Source organism: Podarcis cretensis (genome assembly GCF_951804945.1).
Source record: "Podarcis cretensis genome assembly, chromosome: 11".
Taxonomy (NCBI): Eukaryota; Metazoa; Chordata; class Lepidosauria; order Squamata; family Lacertidae; genus Podarcis; species Podarcis cretensis.
Genome location: NC_137180.1, coordinates 2,451,561 through 2,469,860, shown reverse-complemented (window position 1 = coordinate 2,469,860; position 18,300 = coordinate 2,451,561). Strand labels below are relative to the sequence as shown.

The 18,300-nt window shown below is 42.0% G+C and overlaps 1 protein-coding gene across 1 annotated transcript in view; it reads right to left on the bottom strand.

Moving 5' to 3' along the window:
- Window positions 1-18,300, bottom strand: part of GDA (guanine deaminase) — a 51,510-nt gene that overhangs the window by 21,257 nt on the left and 11,953 nt on the right. Inside the window, exons 2-9 of the mRNA XM_079996117.1 lie at window positions 14,853-14,941; window positions 11,874-12,045; window positions 10,328-10,415; window positions 9,912-10,017; window positions 7,587-7,614; window positions 6,210-6,317; window positions 4,502-4,609; window positions 2,564-2,661 (exon numbers count right to left, since the gene is read on the bottom strand). Coding sequence (XP_079852243.1) covers window positions 2,564-2,661; window positions 4,502-4,609; window positions 6,210-6,317; window positions 7,587-7,614; window positions 9,912-10,017; window positions 10,328-10,415; window positions 11,874-12,045; window positions 14,853-14,941 — 797 coding nt within the window. The remainder of the gene's footprint in view (window positions 1-2,563; window positions 2,662-4,501; window positions 4,610-6,209; window positions 6,318-7,586; window positions 7,615-9,911; window positions 10,018-10,327; window positions 10,416-11,873; window positions 12,046-14,852; window positions 14,942-18,300) is intronic.

Below are 18,300 nucleotides of genomic sequence, written 5' to 3'. Positions count from 1 at the left end.
CACCCCTCCCAGTTTGGTGTCATCTGCAAATTTGATCGGGATGCCCTTGAGTCCATCATCCAAGTCGTTGATAAAGATGTTGAATAAGACCGGGCCCAAGACAGATATTTCTTTTCTCTTTTTCCTATAAAAGACATTCTGTTGTTTTCCTTCAGATCATATAAATCTTTCGCCCTTTCTGTATTTTAAATTGTCATAAACACCAACCCCCAGGTCCTGCTGGTGAAGGGAACTTTAGTATTAAAAGTACAATTATTATTATGTTCTTATGCTTAGGACCCCAACTCCCATCAGCTCTGGCCAGCTTTAGCAATAGTGAGGGATGATGGGAGTTGTAGTCCAGAAACCTGAAGGTTACAGAGTTGACCACAAAAAAACAGCACAGTCAAGGAAATTCATGATGTGATAGCATCACATCACATGGTGAACATTCCTACATAGGTTATGGTGGAGAAAGGAGCAGTATTCATACTTATGCAGGACCTAGGATGTCAGAGAATTCTGTCAGAAATGGCAGCAAAAAATGCCTCACTTTGCATGCTCATCCCAAGCCAGGAACAAAAATCAGACAAGTGAATATGAGCAATATTTACTATCTTTATTTTAATCTATGAATGTTATCTAAATAATTACATTATTTTCTGCATAGTTTTTAACATTTCCTTCCACCGAAAGGCTTTGAAATTAATTAAACAATTAATTAAGAAATAAATAATGTAAGTTTTGGCTAGAAGCTAAACTGTAGCAAATGGAGACAGTGCTGATGGTGACAGAGAACAGGGTGGAAATCTTTGCTTCCTTACATCCCCAGTAGGAACTCATACCATGTGATATTATCGCATTGTCAATTTTCTTTATTGTACTGTAAATCTACAAGACGACCTGGCTGGTAGCCAGATTCTGCGCCCAGATTTGTAGGCACAGAGTAAAATAGCTTACTAGGGAAATGCTGAAGTCATCCTTTGGGGTGCCTCAGGGTCAATATTTTATGGTAGCCCAAATCTCAGTTGTACGGATGTACGTATATATCTCAATTTTAACTCATGAGCTATTGCTGCAATCTGCTCCAATTGTATATTTTATGAACGCTGTTTTTATTGTGTTATGTTATGTGAGCTGGTCTTTGACCGTAATAAATTCTCTATCTATCTACTGTAAATCAAAGGCTGCTGGTGGTGGGAGAATTTGCATCATGCGAAAGACACAGCAGAGCATGACTGTTCCCCCTATATGCATATTATTGGGGTGTCATTTTCAGAGGTATCTCCCTAGTACATTATATGTCTTGTTCTGGTCTAAGGCACCATGATTCTTGCCAGTAGTGAGGAATGCAGCAGCAGCAGCAGCAGCAGCAAGCCTGCCTCCCAGCTACTCCATTTCAGAGAAACTATCTGTTTTTGAAACTTTTCACTTTTTGTCTCAAAGACAAAGTCCTGCCATCCCAATTTAATGCTGCAAACAAACAGGCGGGTTCATGGATTACTGCTCTACTTGTAGCTTTCAAAACAGCACTCACTATATCAATAAGAAAATCCCATAACTACTCACAGCTCTTCCCTTCACTGCATCCCCATGCCAGTTCATTTTCATGCCTCAGGTTGACTTTTGGGCAGTGGCATAGCGTGGGTTGTTGGTGCCTGGGGCAGGGCAAGTGTTGCACCCCCCGGGGGGCTAAGCAGCTGGGGTAGAGGCACATGATGGGGGTGCATTCATGGAGCTAAACAGAGCCCGCTTGCAACAGGCTCCTCACCCGCTGTCTCCGTCCACCTGCTGGACCCTGTTACGCCCTGCCACAAATGTGCGCCCCCTTGCCCTCCCCATGCTTGGCCTCTACTGCCAGGGGCACAGGCACAGGGCTGGTAAAACAGATGGCCACTTCAGAGCACCCAGATTTATATCTGTCTTGGGGACATCTGGAAACAGGCTGCTTTGACCCTTCAAAGGGGTACATGCAAACATCTATTTTCTCTGTGAAGAGAACAGTACAGTGCCGATTCCATCATCCCATGTTAAAATTATCTAAACCTTCAAGCTATCCACACTGAAATGTGGTGAACTTTAAAACACAAATATGAAACACAGCATTATCTGAAACACACCTCTATGAGGTATTAAAGGTAAAGGTAAAGGTACCCCTGCCCGTAAGGGCCAGTCTTGACAGACTCTGGGGTTGTGCGCCCATCTCACTTAAGAGGCCAGGGGCCAGCACTGTCCAGAGACACTTCCGGGTCACGTGGCCAGCGTGGCATCGCTGCTCTGGCCAGAGCCAGAGCCAGAGCCAGAGCCAGAGCCAGAGCCAGAGCCAGAGCCAGAGCCGCACACGGAAACGCCGTTTACCTTCCCGCTGGTAAGCGGTCCCTATTTATCTACTTGCACCCGGGGGTGCTTTCGAACTGCTAGGTTGGCAGGCGCTGGGACCGAGCAGCGGGAGCGCACCCCGCCGCAGGGATTCGAACCGCCGACCTTTCGATCGGCAAGTTCTAGGCGCTGAGGCTTTAACCCACAGCGCCACCTGCGTCCCTAGGTATTACCTACTGTAAATGAATTAACTTATTTTACTTACGATATGTTTGAATTAGGGCAATGTACAATGGCAGCTCCTTTAAGATTAAAAACTTGCAGTTCTTCATCAGAAAGATGGCAGCCATGAGCCATTATTGTCTAAAGAGTAAAACAAAAACAGTGTAATTTGTATTTTTGTTTTATTCTTAACTTTTACTATCATTTTGCTTCTACTTATACCTAGAGAGGACAATACCAAGAGAGGGCCCTGGTGCTCTGAAGAATAATTGCCTCTCTTCATTCCTCATAACTCTGCTGTGAGCTCATTTGCTCTCTTCAAGAGAGCCAAATAAGATGTATTATCATTCACACAATTAGGAATGGTGTAATCCTGTGTTTACAAAGGTTATCACGTGCTAGAACAGCTACTTCCATGGGCTGTTATGTGTCCTTCATACCGTTCGTATTTCTTTTCCTGACCTCTTAAATGACCAAGGTGAACTGCCCATATATCCCAGTAAATTTTATCCAAACAACTAAAATACGAATGAAAAGCAGTGAAATTGAGTCTATTTGGCTTTTGTTGTGGTTGTTTAATGCTACCTTGAATGAAGGATATTCTTTATAATAGAAAGTACGGTAATGTTTGTTTCTCAGATAATCAAAGGAAGCATATCAGGGCCTTGCCATACGCAAACTTTTAAACTCTTGGTAGTAAACCCTCATCATTAATGACTCTATTTAGAAGCATTGTGCTTAAATTTGAATCTCATTAATGTGATTAATGCTGTGTATGCAATCTGCTAATTGACATTAAGTCAGCTAATAAAATGCTATGCAAATCTTAAAATCCAAAGGGAGAATTTCAAAGACAAATGAGACGTATTCCCTGAAGATTTTCAGAGGCAACTGAAAATGCCTTGCGTGTCTTTGAAAAATCTCCCTCACAAGTGTAATTGAAAAACCTAAGTTTGCCTCAAAGTCAAGTTTATTAATTTCAGAGTGCTTCTGTGGGGAAACAATCACAAAGAAAACTGTCTGAAAAACCTGGGGATTCACACTGCTTTAATTCAAATGCAGACAAGTGTGTTTGTTTGTTTGTTTGTTTGTTTGTTTGTTTGTGTGTGTGTCTGCACACGTTCCTCCACTTTTTAATCTGTGGGAATTTGCTAGGGTTGCCTTATTTTAAAGAGCAAAAAAGAGGAGACACACACATGTAAGCACTCCTCCAAGCAGCCAATGGCTATGATGTTTTGCAACTCCCCAACACACACCCCACCACCCCATAAGGGGCCTCAGGCTATGTTATTGTGCATTGTGACCAAAGCAAAGTGGACAGAGGTGCCTCAAACTCTTCTCCTTAACCCACACACCCGATACCTTGCCGCAGCCACCCTCCTCCCAGGTCTTGCCCAGGCAGCTGGCGGAGGAGAGCCGGCGGGGAGAGAGGGAGGCTGGGCAGCGGAGGCGCATGGTGAGTCTGGCCGGCCGTGCTGAGGAGATACATTGAACACCTCCTCACACTGCCCAACCATGAGCAAGGGCGCACACGCGCCTTTCTCTGTCTCTCACCTCTGAGAGGCCTTGTGCCCCCCTTCATTGCTGCTTCACTCTCTCCTTCTCTCTCTCCTCACAAACCTGGTTCCCGCCTCAACGCTGCCCACCAATTGGGGGGGAGTGAGAGGGAGAAGGGCTGCCTACGGCCCTGATCCCAGGGAAGAGAGCCTCCTGGTGCTGGAGCAGGCGGACCCATGCTCGTTTTTCTTGGTGCCCACCACTCCGGAACAGGAGCCAAGCGCCCTGACGGCGGGCTTCCCTTCCCAAAGTAGATCTCCTTCTGGCACTTGGGCATGGCGGCAGCAGCAAGCACTCAGTCACCACAATGGAGGGTGGCAGCAGCAGCAGCAGCCATAAGAGAGCCAGGACTCTGTCTGCTAGAAACCCCACCAAATGCATCCTCCCCAATAACATATCTAAGTATTCTGTAAAAGCACTCTACCTTGTTTGTAAGAAGATTGTTTTTATCATATAACTCTGTATAGTTTTGATAAGTAGGGAATAATTTTTCTACGAGTTTCATTTCTCCTTCACTCTCACTTATGTGACTCTGTAAGGAGAAATGGGGTTCAATTACAATGGTCAGCATTTCAATATATGGTTAGCTTGAACAAAAAGACACCATAACTCCCCACTCCAAACAAGTGTGTAATGGCTTTGATTCTACAGAGCACATCACTGTTAATTATGAATACCATCTTCTGTATTATCTTCCCAGGTGACAACATAAAGATATTCTAGTCAAGGGAGTAGCCAGCTTGCAAGGAAATGACACACTGCATATATTATAGATCTATTTAAGTATCTGTGTCTCTATATAGATAGAGGCTTATTAGAAAGAGATTTGTGTGGTGGCAGGAGCACATAGCCTTGGAAAAAATATCAAGGAGGGGGGAAGAGGTCAAAGGCTCACAAAATAGTGATACGTTCTTTGGGAAGGCGGGAAAGAGGGAAGAAGGAACTAGCACTGTTGGCTTTCAGCACTTCTTGATTTGCTTCCAGTGCTATTTTGTGCATGCTTACTCAGAAGTAAGTTCCACTGTGTTCAATAGGCCTTACTCACAGACAGGAGTGGCAGAGGTGTGGCAACTTTCTCCTGGGAGTGGAATGGCTGCTGCTTACTGACCACAACAGAGATCAGGTCTGCGTGGATGGCGTCTGCAGGGAGCCCATCTGACACTCCTGTCAGTGCATCTGTGCAACCCTTAACTTGCTACTGCCTCACCTCTCTCTGACTTGATAAGCAGCAGCAACTGTGGCTCCATCCCACCAGACAAGCCACTCTTGCTCACAAATACAGCATGCAGAAAACTGCAGCTTTTGTTCCATTTTGAAGGACTCTGTGGAGTATGCATAGCCCCCAAAATGGTTTAAATGTTCATAAAATGGGATTGGATAGGAAGTGTGTGTTGATCATTACAAATGATGTCATGGACATTAATCATTAGGTCTGTGACACCTGAAAAACCACATTCCACACAGCATTACAAATTGCAATAGGTGTGCAAACGGAACCTATTTTCCTGGCACAATGTATTACTGTTCAGAGTGCTGGCAAAGGTTCCCCACAAAAAGCCAGATTGAGCCCCCAGCAATAATTAACCACACTGCACTTTTATTATATAATGAAATAGTTATAAAGAATGGTTCCCATTCCTATTTAAGTACATTTGATTCTACAGTCAGACAAATGAAGGCCATTGTAAGGGACAGTCTCGTGGAAATTACAGTAAAAATATTCTAAATACAAAGCTTCTTGCTGTTTCCTGATCTAAAGTTTGTGCGCACTGCAGAGCAAAAACTAAGCCTTCTTAGACAGCTAACTCTTCAACTCCCCGGGGCAGACCTCTTGCCATAAGAAGAATTACTCAGTGTGAAGCTGATCCTTATGAGCATGAAAAAAATTGCACTGGGTTTTCCATTTCCCATGCATATATCATGACTGCAGGGCCTGACATCAGGGCTGGTGGCCTAAACAGAGTTGGTGTTTCCTAAGCTACAGTAGGGTTGCCATATTTCAAGAAGTAAAAATCTGAACACAAAAGTTGTTAAGCTTTTTCTTTGAAGGGGGGGGGGGATAGCCCAAAAAGTTGTCATTTGAAATTGCTGCATACATGAGTTTTCACTAAATATGATATCAAAAAACTTACCTGCACATGAAGGTCATGAATCTTTGCCAGCTTACCAAGGCTATTAAGCAGTTCCTCTGTACAGGATGGTCCAAAGCGGGGCGTTACTATGGGGTGAACCCTTGGATACTGGGGAAAATGTCAAAAAAAGACAATAGACATTTGTGTATAACAGCATGTTAAATATACCTATTCTTAGATTACTTCTTAGGCAAATTATTAAAAATGGGAACAAATTAAGCCTGTACAGATTACTTTTTCCAAGGCACACAGTTTTTGTTCTGTTATGGCTAAACCACAATTTCAGATAGCTAAACAGTGACATCAGTTAGTAGGGACAAAGTGCTCAGCATGTGCAAATTCAGGCTATAACCCATCATTCTTTACAAGGAGCGTGATCCACATATGGCTTAGTTCCTTGCAGTCTCTCTGACTTCACGTTCCCCTCAGCCTGGCTCCAGGAATGGCAATGAGTCTGGAGTGGGGTTAAACAGAACTACAGTGGAACCTCAGTTTTCGAACGTAATCCATTCCAGAAAACTGTTTGACTTCTGAAACGTTTGAAAACTGAGGCGCAAAGGGTGGTCTGCAAATTTACAGAGAAAACTGAGAAAAATACAGTGGTACCTCAGTGGAAGCCGTTCGACTTCTGAGGCGTGTTTGAAAACAGAAGCATTTACTTCTGGGTTTTCGGCATTCAAGTTCCAAAACGTTCATCAACGAAGACGATCAAAAACTTAGGTACCACTGTATCCCTCTCCGTTTCAAATGATTGGGACAGATCAGATAGATGGGTCTGTCTCCATCATGTCTAGTTCAGCTCAAGGGTGAGACGTGAATTCTGACAGGATCACCAGCCCAGTGTCTGTGGGTACCTTGTAAGGGTTCCCCTGGCTTTTTCTTTCTTTCTTTTTCTTTCTAGTTCCTATCCCTCTTAGAAAGAAAGTAATAGGGCAAAATGTGCAGGTGCCTTCCAAATGATTTCTGTGAAATGAGGAGAGTAGTGTTGTAACCTTGTGTATTTTTCCTGGTACTGAGGAACACTCCCTGCTGCTATTAGCCAGTAACAGCATCAGTGTGTGTGGGTGTGAAATCAGTAAAAATCAATGTTGTGTGATCTACCCCGTCAGGATCAGGTAAGCCTAAAGCTGTCTCCCAATTTTTGTGTTTTGCCATGCTCCCCATGGCACCCATTTTGTGTTATGCCCTGCCCCATAGCGGCTATTTTGTGACCAGAATCCCCCAAACTCTGTCAAATTAAAAATGTTAATGACCCCTACCATACAGCCTAACCTTTTACATAGGAAAACATCTTATCATTTACATAGAAATATGCATGCCCTGGGAGTACAACATGACCAGTGACTGTTCTGGGAAGGGAAAGGAAATTCTACTTACTTTCTTGTCCAGTACTCCTCTAACAAACCTGAAAGGATTGGGGTAGGAAATTAAAATATATAAAAAATATATTCATCACCATCATCTAGATTTCTCCATCCTTTAATATGAGGTCCCAGGGCAAGTTACAACCATTCTTAAAATTAGCATTATATTTGTGCATGTCAGTCCCTCTGTGTTTCTGTATCAGGGGTGTACCTTGTATCTGTGCATTTTAAAAAAATTCTTATCTGTTTCTGAATTGTTGTGTGTCTGCTCTGCTTTGATTTGTGTTCTGGGTTCTGAGCATCTCTATATAAAACAAAGTGGTCCCCAATCACTATAATCACTATAATCGTGAATTTAAAAATGGTTACAACTCCCTTCCCTTTTGGATGAATTTTACAGAAACACTGAGTCCCTCCGGAGTGGATTACACATCAACTCAATTTGCCTCATTATTCAGCCCCCACATGCAGGCTACACCCCCCCCCATTATGTGTACAAACAGAAAGATATTTTCGTATGGATCGTTTGACAATGTAAATTTGACACAGTAAATCATCACTTTTTCAGTGAGGTTAATAGGACTGTACAAATGTACAGCAGCTAAGGATTTTTATCTCAAATCTACACAAGCTGTTGGTAATTAACAGCAGACAAGTGGTCATTACTATGCTTCCTGTGACAACTAAATAGATAACATGTGAAATGAAGTGAAAGCATAATTATATACTACAATGGCAGTATTTTTCTTTTAAAAAGTAAAAACTTAATTTTGGCTGTGTATCACAAACCTAAATGAATTCTATTTTTATTGCCTTATTTTTAGATGGCAAAATCGATGTTTCATTTACAATAGTTATGTCCACAAAAAAATTAAGCTCTAATTTAAGATCTGTTTTTCTTCATTTCTTTGATACTGTCTACCTCCCCTGCATCTCCTTTAAATAACATTTATTTTCTTTTAAAGTATGTAGAAAAAATGAGAATTTCCTTGAAGGTTTATGAAGACAGGTTAATTAACTAAATAAGCAACATTAGCAGCAGTTTTTCTTTGATACTGTGGGTGAGTCACACACAAGTACAGCACATGTTGTAGCAGCTGTAAGAAAGCAGGTTCCTTATCAGCCACATGTATAGGATATATTGGATGCCACTAAAAGTCATCCTAAATGTGGGCACTAGAAACATGCTCCTGCACATGGCAGCGCCTGCACAGACATGAAGAAATTCCAAGGAGCCATTAGAGACACGTCCCAATGTGGTGTACATTGGTATTGAGTCTCTCAGATGTACACATAAAACACATTGGCACTTTATTGCTAGGTCCAGTTAAGATGTTTAACAATATGCCTATAAACTTTGGTTATTCAACACTTTTCGAATGAAGCTAAACATGATAGACAAGTTCTGTCTGTGACCCCTATGTGTCTGTGATTCCTGCACTGCAGAGGGTTGGACTAGATTGCCCTTGAGGGTACCTTCCAACTCTGCAATACCATGATTCTTTTTATCAGTTAGCATAATAGTCTGCCTTTTTCCTTTTGGGCGCAAGGGGCTGCGATAGGGGCAAGGAGGAATCCACTTGCACCTTAGATTTCAGCAACAATCAAACTAAAGTATGAACAATAAGACAGGTACTGCCATCAGGATTCCAGTTTGAGGACACAACACAAAAGGGAAAGTATCTGAGAGGGTGGAGGAAAAAGGAGGAGGAGGAGGATGTGATGAAGAAACTCCAAAAGCAATATAAGAGGAACATTATTTTTTTTAGCTTAAAATCTGTAATTACAGAAGTATAAATAATCCTCAAAATCTTTTAAACTATCCAAAATATATTGTTATGTATTTTTATATATTTTTACCATTTTATGTTCCAAAAAACATGACTTCAGTGACCCAAGATTTGCTAACAACGTTACATGCACAATACTTAGATATTTAATACTATCCCCCCTTTGTTTTCAACAGGCTTATTTTGATAACTCTCTTTGTAAACCGGATGCAAGCTAAATCCCTTCTCTTCTGATATATAGTAAGCTGTTAAAAACATGGAAGACAGAAATAGACACCTTATGCTTTAAAAAATTAGAAGTGCATTTAAAAATTTATTCAAGAAGAAATGTGTCTCTGTTGGTTTACTTCAAGGGTAAGTATTCTTAAGAATGTAACATGGTTATAAAAATAGCTATAGCAGGATACTTAGATTCTGTGGTCATATTACAGCTCAATATTTATGTTTTAATCAAGTCTTCTATTTAACTTTTAGATTCTATGTTTTACCTATTTCATTATTTTTAGAAAAATATGCTACCTAATTTGTACATGAAGAAAGCATTTTACCTTTCCGTCTCCTTAATTGATTCAGTAGTGGTCTCCTTGTACTCTTCAAAACTCTCATTGATGTCCATGCAAACTTTACCCACAAATGCCCTCTGGCCAAATTTATCTGTAAAGAACAAAACTCAAAACAATGCTTTCAATTCGCAGTTCTGGCAAGCCTTTCTTTTTAAAACCTACTAAGAAATCTCTCCTTGTAAACCCAGGCTGTTAGCTCTGATCTCCACAGCTAACCTGCAACCTTCATTTTGCTGAAGAAAAATAAGTGTTTAGTCTCCATTGTGCTGTCTGCAAGCTTTTCTAGAGAAATCAGACCACCAATTGTGAGAGACGCCATATACAATCAGAGTGAGACTTCATCAGAACCAGCAACCTAATTCTTATGTTATTTAAGTTGTGGAGAGCCATTATCATTTTACCTATAATATCAGCGAGAAGCAAAGAAGCATCTGTGTGAATTGTTCCAAAGTAGCAGGCTGTAGTTGTGCCATTCTTAAGCGTTCGCCTCTGTAAAAAAGAACTCTGTTTCAGTTATTTGCAGAAACAGTCCTGCAATGAATGCTAGACAAAAAATTTTCAACTGCAAATTTCAGGAGTCACCATAGACGACACAGATTTTTGTAATGTGCAAAAAAGTGGCCAGAGGCAACAGAAAAAAAGAAAAGAAATGAGTTTATATATAATGGAAAAAATGTTTCCGTTATAGCATCTTCAACTCATTTTAAAAAGATTCCCTGTTTCTAACTTGCATGGTACATTTATAACATGTCACCCATGTTTCTAAATTTCTACTTTGTGCTTGTTTTCCTCCCCTTGCCTTTCTCCTCCCTAGTATTCTAAGTCTTTTAAATATTTATTTAGTATAAAAAAGTGCAAGGTAATGTGCAAATTCCATTTCTTCTATCATTTCTCTATCTTAGCTTCTTTTTTATCAATCTGCTATTCCATTCTGTCTCCCCACTCCTTTTTTATTGCATTTAAAACAGTGTATCATAACATACAACATCATGTTGCCACTTATATCACTGAATTTCATTTAGGCTTCATACTGACCACCACAAACGGTTCCAACAATTGAGCCATAAGGTAAAGGTAAAGGTACCCCTGCCCATACGGGCCAGTCTTGACAGACTCTAGGGTTGTGCACCCATCTCACTCTATAGGCCGGGAGCCAGCGCTGTCCGCAGACACTTCCGGGTCACGTGGCCAGCGTGACAAAGCTGCATCTGGCGAGCCAGTGCAGCACACGGAACGCCGTTTACCTTCCCGCTGGTAAGCGGTCCCTATTTATCTACTTGCACCCGGAGGTACTTTCAAACTACTAGGTTGGCAGGCGCTAGGACCAAACGACGGGAGTGCACCCCGCCGCGGGGATTCGAACCGCCGACCATGCGATCGGCAAGTCCTAGGCACTGAGGTTTTACCCACAGCGCCACCCGCGTCCCTTAATTGAGCCTTAGGTACTGCCTGAATAAGCATGCTTATTTCTGATAACATGTTCCACTGAAGATGGTAATATTCAAGCAACTTAACTAAGCCAAATTCTACCAGAGAAAGTGTACATGTGTGTCTGCCCATGCATGCACACACACACACACACACACACAACTGCACCTTGGGAGCCAGTCACCCATCTGGGAAAGGGTCACAGCTCACAGACAGAGCTCATGCTTCGTGTGCAAATATTCCCAGGCTCAATCTCCAGGTAAGACTAGGAAAGAGTTGCATCTCAAACCCTTGAAAGCTGCTGGCTTACTAGTTATTCAAGTTGCTAATGTTTTGTTTATAAATTGTTTATAAGCAAATGTTTGTCACCTACTGTACTTCTTATTGGAGTGTACATGTGGAACTCACAAGAGGATTAGAGAATCTAACGGGCTGCCTTTATTTCAGCATATCCACTTGAAATGCTCTTGTTTTACAAAGGCATAAACTATCCTAACCCTCAAGACAGAATATACTTACCACCACTCTAGTGTACACCTCTTCCACAAAATCATTGTCTTTGAATTTGGCTTCTGTTGGGTAGGTATATTCCTTCAACCACTGCAAAAGAGGCAGATCAATTCGTGTTCCTGCAAAAGAATACTGTGGAGCATGGATGTGTGCATCAACCAAACCTGGCATGAAGAATTCACTGAGGAGAAAATACATGAAAAAATAAGAAGAAAAACACGTTTTAAAATATTATTCCCATAAGTATCTTAAGCCCTGGGTCTTAATAATATGCTTGTGGAACAATCCTCAGCTTAAGCACATAGTAAAAAACAACAACACAGCACATAAATATCAAATGTCACTTTTGAACAAAAGAGTAATCTCCATTTCACAAGGAACAATACAGACAAGAGTGGGGCTCTCAATACATGGAGGGAGCACCCACTGGTTGCCCTACCATTTATTCACCTCAAGCAGAGCCTAAAAGCACCCAACCTGAACACGCACAGGCAATTGGGGACCCTGCATTTCTCCCTTCGCTCTTCATCAACACACTGATAACCCCACAAATGCCATTCGAAGAGGGCTAATATTTGTTTGTTTGTCACATTTGATAGCTCATTCTTCAGTTACAATAGAATTTTATTTCAGTTAGAACCCTTCAGTTCCATTAGGGGAAGATGGCAGCTGTTAACACTAAGCACTAAATGCTGTCGACAGTTAAAAAGCACAGAAAAATATAAGGCCTTTGACCTAGTGAAAGAATCACATAACCCTTGTGTGGATTGTGTCCATGATCTGAACATTGCATTAGATAAGTGTTATACAATATTTGCTTTATGCTTATTGCTCCTATGAGTAATATAATACTGATTCGCCTCTCTCATGTCTACTCCTGCTGTATTCCACACTTCCTGTATTATTCTCAGCATTTCAGTCAATCATCCCATGTAATTTATGAACATCCTGGCAAATACATTGGTACCTCGGGTTAAGTACTTAATTCGTTCCGGAGGTCTGTTCTTAACCTGAAACTGTTCTTAATCTGAAGCACCACTTTAGCTATTGGGGCCTCCTGCCGCCGCCACGCCGCCGGAGCACGATTTCTGTTCTCATCCTGAAGCAAAGTTCTTAACCTGAGGTACTATTTCTGGATTAGCGGAGTCTGTAACCTGAAGCGTATGGAACCTGAAGCGTATGGAACCCGAGGTACCACTGTAGTCAATTCTTTTTCTGGTTGCATTAATTCTGAAGCAGCCCAATCATAAACCAGGCCTCCATTATACTGAACACTTTTAATAAGATTTGCTTTCCATGATACTAGTAAATCTTGACAATCTTAACATTCAAAGAAAGCAAACCTGAACAGAGTGCAAACCATGATTATACGGCATTCTAATTTTAATGAACTTTTGCCGAATTGTGTGTCAATGTGTTATTCTCTCAGCTGGGTTTCAGAAGTGTGATCTGCACAAATGTTTCTTGCGTAACTGAAACATAGCCTCCTTTCTATTGCACAAGATGGTAAACAAAGAGATATCATGCTGCTCTGCCAATTTCCCTCTACCCAAGTCACCCTACACTTATTAACTCAGCTAGAATCTGCAATCAACCTGTTATGGCAATGCTTTATAAATGCAAATCAATAAAGATGAAAAATAAAAATCTTGCCATTTTAAAAGACCATTCTGTCTTCAGTACCAATTAACACCCCAAACCTAAATGCATTTACTTGAAAGTAAGGCTCACACCCTTCAGTTGTAGCTACTCACTTTGGAGCAGTACCCATAGACTGGCTCTCTCTCAGGCTTTGCACATTTAACTGACTTCTGTCAATGTAAGCAAAATTTGTCTACAATGCCTAATTACAAAGCTGCTTCGGATGGGACACTTTGGAACAGAGAAGCAGCTGGGAAAGTGTAAAGTCAGGTGTTTAACGTGTCTTTGGAACCATACAGCAGAAAAATGCTTGGGAGTACTGTTGCATCCATTTCCTCCAATGGGTATTCCATGTGATTATTTTCAACATGTAACAACATTCTTATTTAACGTTCATACTCAGCATTATACCCATCCTGCAAGGGAAGAAGATTGGGCTGAACGTCAAGGCAAAATATTGATATACGAAGGTCAAACTGTATACAAAAAACGGTATTTATCAATAACATGGAGCAGAAGTTAAGGTGGGAGCCATAATATATGGTTTCCTTGGTTTTTAGAACATGAATAAATTTGTAATTGCTTTAATTTAAGCCAAAGGTCTCTCTAGCAACTAGATTCTAACCCAACACCCTGTATTGGCAAACCAGTTGCTTCCCTTTCTGCAACTGGTTTTCAGAGGCACAGTTCTTCTGAAAACGGATATTCCACAGTGGACTATTTTGGAAGGGAACTTTCCTCCATGTACTTGAGCTCATGTTTGTGCATGCATTCCTGTTTAGCATGTTAGAAGACAACTGGAGCATGACTTGTGAGTGGCAAGTCCCAGTTCAAATCTCAGCAGACCACGCACTTGCCCCATCTGACAACATCAGCACCCCCACTTTCAAAAATATAGGGATACTATGTACAGTGGTACCTCAGGTTACAGACACTTCAGGTTACAGACGCTTCAGGTTACAGACTCTGCTGACCCAGAAATAGTGCTTCAGGTTAAGAACTTTGCTTCAGGATGAGAACAGAAATCGTGCTCCGGCGGCATGGCAGCAGGAGGAGGCCCCATTAGCTAAAGTGGTGCTTCAGGTTAAGAACAGTTTCAGGTTAAGTAAGGACCTCCGGAATGAACTAAGTACTTAACCCAAGGTACCACTGTAATATATAGATAGTTGTACTAATCTGGCTCTTAGAACTGTTGTGGGGATAACAGGAGAAAATGCAAAGCAGACCAAACACTCAGAAAAGGTATTTCATAAATACAATTCGTTATCATCAACAACAACAACCTTATTGAAAATGATAAAGACAAAAATATCTGATGACAAAAGTAAAATAAAACATAATGCATACTTATTACTGAGCTCTCGGATGTCAGATGCTTTGAATCCCCACTTCTTTGCCAGTTTCTCCTGCTCTTCGGCTGGTTCCAAAAATGCAATCTAAGGAAGTGAAAAGAGTATAAGGCATTCAAATGTTTGTTTTTGATATGACTCTGTGTGTTTCACGTTTAGTGTAGATTCAAATGAAGGAAAATTAGTCAAGGCTAATTTTAAAGTTGGACTCAATGGCCCTTGTGGTCTCTTCCAACTCTATGATTCTATGATTCTAAAGAATTTTAAGTTACTTTGTATAAGGTGTGAAGGTAAAGGTAAAGGTACCCCTGCCCGTACGGGCCAGTCTTGACAGACTCTGGGGTTGTGCGCCCATCTCACTCAAGAGGCCGGGGGCCAGCGCTGTCCGCAGACACTTCCGGGTCACGTGGCCAGCGTGACATCGCTGCTCTGGCCAGAGCCAGAGCCAGAGCCAGAGCCGCACACGGAAACGCCGTTTACCTTCCCGCTGGTAAGCGGTCCCTATTTATCTACTTGCACCCGGAGGTGCTTTCGAACTGCTAGGTTGGCAGGCGCTGGGACCGAGCAGCGGGAGCGCACCCCGCCGCAGGGATTCGAACCGCCGACCTTTCGATCGGCAAGTCCTAGGCGCTGAGGTTTTACCCACAGCACCACCCGCGTCCCTTCGTATAAGGTATAATTCATATTAAAGGTTCCACTTTATTGCTCTTCCAATATAATTCCAAACTATTACTCTTCCACAACACTGGTGACTTTAGTGTGATCTCGTAATTCAAATGCTATTTCCTGTAACATAAAGTATCCTTGTGCTGCTCCTGTTTTTCATCTATATTACTAAGGAATGCAACTCTAATCATACCGGGGCAGAAGTGGGGGCTCAGAAGAGCAGCGGAGTCACCAGCACAGCTGCAGCCCCATCACTTGCACCAAGAAGGGTGCAAGGGGGTAGGAGATAAACTTGTATTTTTACTACACGAAATATGCTGTGACTTAAGATCCAGCAGATCCTTTGCCAGCCCAGCTCCAGCCCTTCCCAGCCTTCCAAATGCCTTGTAAAGGCAGTAGGAGTTTGCACCCAACCAGGGGCGCCAACTTGAATAATATATTGGGGGGGCAGGTAAGCCCCACCCTGCAGAGTTGATCACAAGTTGCAGCACACACATACCATCTGAATGGCAATGCCCATCAACTTTGGGGAGGTACAGCCCCCTCAAATATTTTATGGGGGGGACAAAAAAGTACACTTAGAGGCACTTAGCCCTAGGCTTCTCTCTTGTGGCGTTCCAGACACACTGGTGCTTTTAGGGAGAACTCTAAAAGGAAGACACTCAGAAATATACTCTTTTGATAGGACTTCTGAATGAATAATATCAGAAAGAATAGCAGTTGTGTGAAGGAGCTTTAATACATATAATTATTAAATTTCTATAGTATAGAACTATATTAATATAGAAGAGGGGGATTAAAATGTTTAAATGCTTAAGATAGGTCACGTTAACTGAAGCATAATATATTGAATAGCTGAAAGTAGAAGTCTAACTGCAGTGTTAAGCAGAAATAACAGAATTAGTAAATATGTTCAGGATTGGTAACAAACGGATGTGGAGAAGGGCATTAGTGAACAAATGGCACAGCAAGAACAGCACACCTGTTTGGTTGTGCATCGGGGCATAACAAGATAGTGCCAAGATGGCACAAGCAGATCATGAACTCCTTATATGCCATAAGGTGGAGATCAGGTAGGACCCATCTGGGCAAGGAATTATGGGGGAAAGTCCAGCGTTAATCTTCAGGATACACAAACATACACTTGAAAAGGGATCATACCTCATCTAACTCCAACAATGCCTGGCTTTATAAGATTCTGTCCTACTAATTGGCCTGATCAATCAACTCATGCTGTATTGGGGTAGTACAACTACTATCTGCTTAACGTGTCAGAGTATTAGAGTAGGTGGTACGTTCTGAAGTATTGCTTTATTAGAATTGTATTAATCAATATAAGAGTGAATAAATATTTTTAAAAGCATGTTGTATCTGTCTTCTCTTAAGTTGACTTCCGGGTTGGCGCCTCCGGCGATGGCGGAGCTCCTCCATTTGGGAGGAACTTGCTCCGTGAAAAACAGGGTCTGACCGCCACAGCGAAGGCGGAGACCCTCAGAAATCACAGGTGGAGAAGCCTGTGAACTTGGGATTCGGCTGGCACCTTCCCCTACTCGCGGGGAGACACAGTATCAGGAATCCGGAGCGACGTGGGGTGAGTGGCGCGGTGCTTTGAATCAACCAAGAAGGACACTGACAAACTGGAACGTGTCCAGAGGAGGCCAACCAAAATGGTCAAAGGCCTGGAAACGATGCCTTACGAAGAACGGCTAAGGGAGCTGGGCATGTTTAGCCTGGAGAAGAGGAGGTTAAGGGGTGATATGATAGCCATGTTCAAATATATAAAAGGATGTCACATAGAGGAGGGAGAAAGGTTGTTTTCTGCTGCTCCAGAGAAGCGGACACGGAGCAATGGTTCCAAACTACAAGAAAGAAGATTCCACCTAAACATTAGGGAGAACTTCCTGACAGTAAGAGCTGTTCGACAGTGGAATTTGCTGCCAAGGAGTGTGGTGGAGTCTCCTTCTTTGGAGGTCTTTAAGCAGAGGCTTGACAACCATATGTCAGGAGTGCTCTGATGGTGTTTCCTGCTTGGCAGGGGGTTGGACTCGATGGCCCTTGTGGTTAGTGCCCTCTTTAGAAGGTAATGCCACCAATTCGCACAACATTTTCACACAGTCTATTCATTCAAATAATCCATAAAAAATTATGAAGTTCTTGTTAATTCCCTCTTACATTCTATTAATAGTCATAATCCATCGATAATTAGATTCCATTACAGATAGGTAGCCGTGTTGGTCTGCCATAGTCAAAACAAAATAAAAAAAATCCTTGGTATACCAATAACTAACTTAGTTGGTCTTTAAGGTGCTACTGGAAGGAATTTTTTTATTTTGTTTAGATTCAATTAGTAATTAATTCTTCTTCAGTGAAGGTTTGCCGAATCATAAAACAGCAATGTAGAGAGAGAACAAAGGCTCCCCTTCACTTACATTCCAATCCAATTATGTCAAAAATACTTTCCAGATCAAAACCGTGCCACTCAGTGGCTGATTCATTTAGCAGGTTATCTTGTCTCTTTCGTCTAAAACACGCCTGTTTCTTAAGTCCAAATTCAAACCCATCTTAAGATAACAGAAGGATCTCCACACACGGTTGAAGAGTTTCTGATACATGCAGTGCTATGCACTCAGCGTCCCTGCCCCCTGCATTCCGTCGGAATAAGAGGCAGATATCAAATGATCTGTGAGTGGGAGCTCACCCACCCACCCCCGACCCTGGGAGGGGGCTTGCAAGGATAATTACTCTCAAATTATCCTTAATTAGCTGTACAGCGGGCATCC